The sequence below is a fragment of the Rattus norvegicus genome, chromosome 1, assembly GCF_036323735.1.
Source record: "Rattus norvegicus strain BN/NHsdMcwi chromosome 1, GRCr8, whole genome shotgun sequence".
Lineage (NCBI taxonomy): Eukaryota > Metazoa > Chordata > Mammalia > Rodentia > Muridae > Rattus > Rattus norvegicus.
In genome coordinates, this window is record NC_086019.1 from 169164951 (window position 1) to 169168777 (window position 3827).

At 51.2% G+C, this 3827-nt stretch overlaps 1 protein-coding gene across 5 annotated transcripts in view; it reads left to right on the forward strand.

The window, feature by feature from the left end:
• Cnga4 (cyclic nucleotide gated channel subunit alpha 4) overlaps positions 1–3367 on the forward strand; it is a 33986-nt gene extending 30619 nt beyond the window's left edge. For 4 of the 5 annotated variants that reach the window (XM_063275896.1, XM_063275897.1, XM_063275895.1 and 1 more), the window contains exons 5-7: positions 166–811; positions 1471–1820; positions 2288–3367. In XM_063275896.1, the coding sequence (XP_063131966.1) occupies positions 166–811; positions 1471–1820; positions 2288–2748 (1457 nt within the window). In that variant the 3' untranslated portion in view covers positions 2749–3367. The remainder of the gene's footprint in view (positions 1–165; positions 812–1470; positions 1821–2287) is intronic. The other variant, NM_053496.2, reaches the window with a different exon arrangement.
• The last annotated feature ends 460 nt before the right edge of the window (positions 3368–3827 follow it).

Here is a 3827-nt window from a genome sequence, read left to right on the forward strand (position 1 = left end):
TCCAGGGCCTGCACTGTCATGTGCCACTTTGATAACACCACAGTACTCACCCCAGAAACCTGCCTTCATCTTGCCCTCATGTCTGGCCTTGGCATACCCAGCATACCCAGCCTGCCGTTGGCCTACCCATGGTTGACTCTAACCCATCTCCCTCTTTCCTCCTAGGATTCCTAGAGCAGGGCATCCTGGTGGTAGACAAAGGCATGATCGCCAGTCGCTACGTCCGCACCTGGAGCTTCCTGTTGGACCTGGCGTCCCTGGTCCCCACAGATGCGGCCTATGTGCAGCTGGGCCCCCACATCCCTACACTCCGGCTAAACCGCTTTCTCCGAGTGCCCCGCCTCTTTGAGGCTTTTGATCGTACAGAGACCCGCACGGCATACCCAAATGCCTTCCGCATAGCCAAGCTGATGCTTTACATTTTTGTTGTCATCCATTGGAACAGTTGCTTATACTTCGCCCTGTCCAGGTACCTGGGCTTTGGACGGGATGCGTGGGTATACCCAGACCCTGCGCAACCTGGCTTTGAGCGCTTGCGGCGCCAGTATCTCTACAGCTTCTACTTCTCCACTCTGATCCTGACCACAGTGGGTGACACGCCGCTGCCAGACCGAGAGGAAGAGTACCTCTTCATGGTGGGTGACTTCCTGCTGGCCGTCATGGGTTTCGCCACCATCATGGGTAGCATGAGCTCTGTCATTTACAACATGAACACTGCAGATGCGGCCTTCTACCCAGACCATGCGCTGGTAAAGAAGTACATGAAGCTGCAGCATGTCAACAAGAGGCTGGAGCGGCGAGTTATTGACTGGTGAGAGGGCTGGTTGTAGACCAGGGGAAGGTATGCCTTAGGATCTGAGTCCAGTAACTCTGGTCTTAGTGCCTTCTGGGAGGTGGCATTCGTTCATAGGTCTACTAGACTGGGCTTAGAAAATGGTGTCTTCTACAGAGGGAATCTGGACTAGGGGAAGGAAGAGGGTGTGCAAGAGACTGACAGGGAGTGGAATTTGTATTAAAGAGTGACACAGAGACCAGAGAATGATAGCTGCTACTGACTGAGAGGATTGGGGAGGCTCCAAAAGGAGTGGGTGGAGAAGGGAACTATCCGGACAGGAGATGGCCGATAGATAGTTGATCGTATCATGATAATGCAAACTATGTTCTGAATAAAGGAAATGTCTCAATGTCGGGGAGCCACCACAAAGCCTGTCAAAGTGGGTGGGAGCTTGGTGACTAAAGTGAATGACTCAATGTGGAAGTGGTACAAGACACTGAGGCTGGGGTGGAGCCTAATGGGAGGTAAAAGAAATGTGTCTATCTACTATCAAGAAACCTCTATGCCTTGGATGAAGTAGAAAAGATCATGTCTGTCACAAAGAAAAGGGATCCTTGGCTGAACTGAGTCCTAATGAGTAGGCAGAGGCGGACACACTAGGTTCCAGGGAAGAAATGGCACTGCTTTTCTCCCAGGTACCAGCATCTTCAGATCAACAAGAAGATGACCAACGAGGTAGCCATCTTGCAGCACCTGCCTGAGCGGCTGCGGGCGGAGGTTGCTGTGTCCGTGCACCTGTCTACCCTGAGCCGAGTACAGATCTTCCAGAACTGTGAAGCCAGCCTGCTGGAAGAGCTGGTGCTGAAGCTACAGCCCCAGACCTACTCGCCAGGCGAATATGTGTGCCGCAAAGGGGACATTGGCCGAGAGATGTACATCATCCGTGAGGGCCAGCTGGCTGTGGTAGCCGATGATGGTGTCACACAGTATGCTGTGCTTGGTGCAGGGCTCTACTTTGGGGAGATCAGTATCATCAACATCAAAGGTGAGTCTCCGAGGGAAACTGCTAGGGACAGGGTGGCAGGACCCTAGGACAAATGGTACTTTGGGGCACATAGATTAAGGAGATCTGGCCCTTGTCTGAGTTGCTGCAGGACTCAGGAGAGAAGCAGGGTGTGGATTACCTGTTGCCTGGGAAGCAGTTGAGCCAAGGTCGGTGGGTGGGATGGATCCTTAAAAGACGAGGCACTGGCACTGGTGGGAGTGCGGACAGATCAGCTAAAGATCACTGCACCAGCCATGTTGCTATATAACTACCCATTAATGGTCTAGCAAGGGAGGTTATGATAAGCACAGGGCTTGGTCACTAGCACATTACTAAAATGAGAAAACAAGGCAGGAAAACTGGTTCAGAAGCACCAATGTGGAGGTATGTCCTGGTTTAGGAGTGAAATGCAACACTCCTGTCTCTACTACCCACCCACCCCTCACGTTTCTGCCCTTGGACCACAGGGAACATGTCTGGAAACCGACGAACAGCCAACATCAAGAGCCTAGGTTATTCAGACCTGTTCTGCCTCAGCAAGGAGGATCTGCGGGAGGTACTGAGTGAGTACCCACAGGCCCAGGCGGTCATGGAGGAGAAGGGCCGAGAAATCTTGCTTAAAATGAATAAGTTGGATGTGAATGCTGAGGCAGCTGAGATCGCCCTCCAGGAGGCCACAGAGTCTCGGCTCAAAGGCCTCGACCAGCAGCTTGATGATCTGCAGACCAAGTTTGCTCGCCTACTGGCTGAGCTGGAGTCCAGTGCACTGAAGATAGCTTACCGCATCGAAAGGCTCGAGTGGCAGACTCGAGAGTGGCCAATGCCAGAGGACATGGGTGAGGCTGATGATGAGGCTGAGCCTGGAGAAGGGACGTCCAAGGATGGAGAGGGAAAGGCTGGCCAGGAGGGACCCTCAGACATAGAATGACCCCGTCCTGACCCTAGGACTCCCAGCTCAAATAAATCCAGAGTGGTGGGAAAGTCTGCCTGCAGGAACTGTCATCCTCTTTGCTAGGTTACAGAATGTAGGTAAATTGGTCTATAGATGCCTAGCTAGGGATGTGGGTCACAGCATCCATTAAATCCCATACTCACCAGCAAATGTACACACACACACACACACACACACACACACACACACACACACACACACACACAAACACGCGCACGCACACGCTCAAGACTGAGTTCTACATAATGTTCCTGTCTTCTGCACACATGTGCACCATGATCACAGAGAACAATTGAATGCACTGGGACTCTTGAGGTAAGCTTTACACATCTTAAAGGAGGTCTGCTGGTTTAGGGCAAGGACAGTGTTGGAGCTACAGGGAAAGTAGACAGATACAATTCCTGAACTCTAGGTCACCACTTCAGCTGCTTCAGGGTATGGCCCGACTTCAGGTCTGAGCTGGGCCAGGCGGTATTTTGAAATGAACCTGATGTGTAACTTAGAGTACAGCTAGATAATAAGTGTCATTATCGGGAGAGAGTAAGAGGGTTATTGCACTTTACAACATTTTAAAATATGTAATTATTTTGTGATTTATTAATAAAATATAAGGTTCATAACATCGGCACTGGGTTTATCTCGTTCATCTCTGTTGCCAGGGCCCATGCTGCCTGGCACATAGTAGGTGTGCACATACACATTTGGTGAGGAAACATAGATAAAGCCCAATGCTGGAAGAAGATAGGTGTCAGTTCCTCGAGAGCCTTTTCTACCATCTCTGCCCTCAAATCACAGTGAACTACAGTGGGGGAGGGGTCCGCTGTGAAAGCTTCATCTCATACCACATGGACTCAGGGAGGTGAAACATCAGCTTATTGTCAGTACAGTGTGACAGACACACTTGACCCACTTGGAGCCCTGTAGAGTGGGTGGCTCCTGCCACTCCATAGAATCCTTGTCTGCAGCAGCACAGGTACGCGGATACTGGGCCATCTCCAGTTGCCTGAAGACAGGAAAATAAGTTTCAAGGTCAGATGTGCATCTTCTTCTGCCTC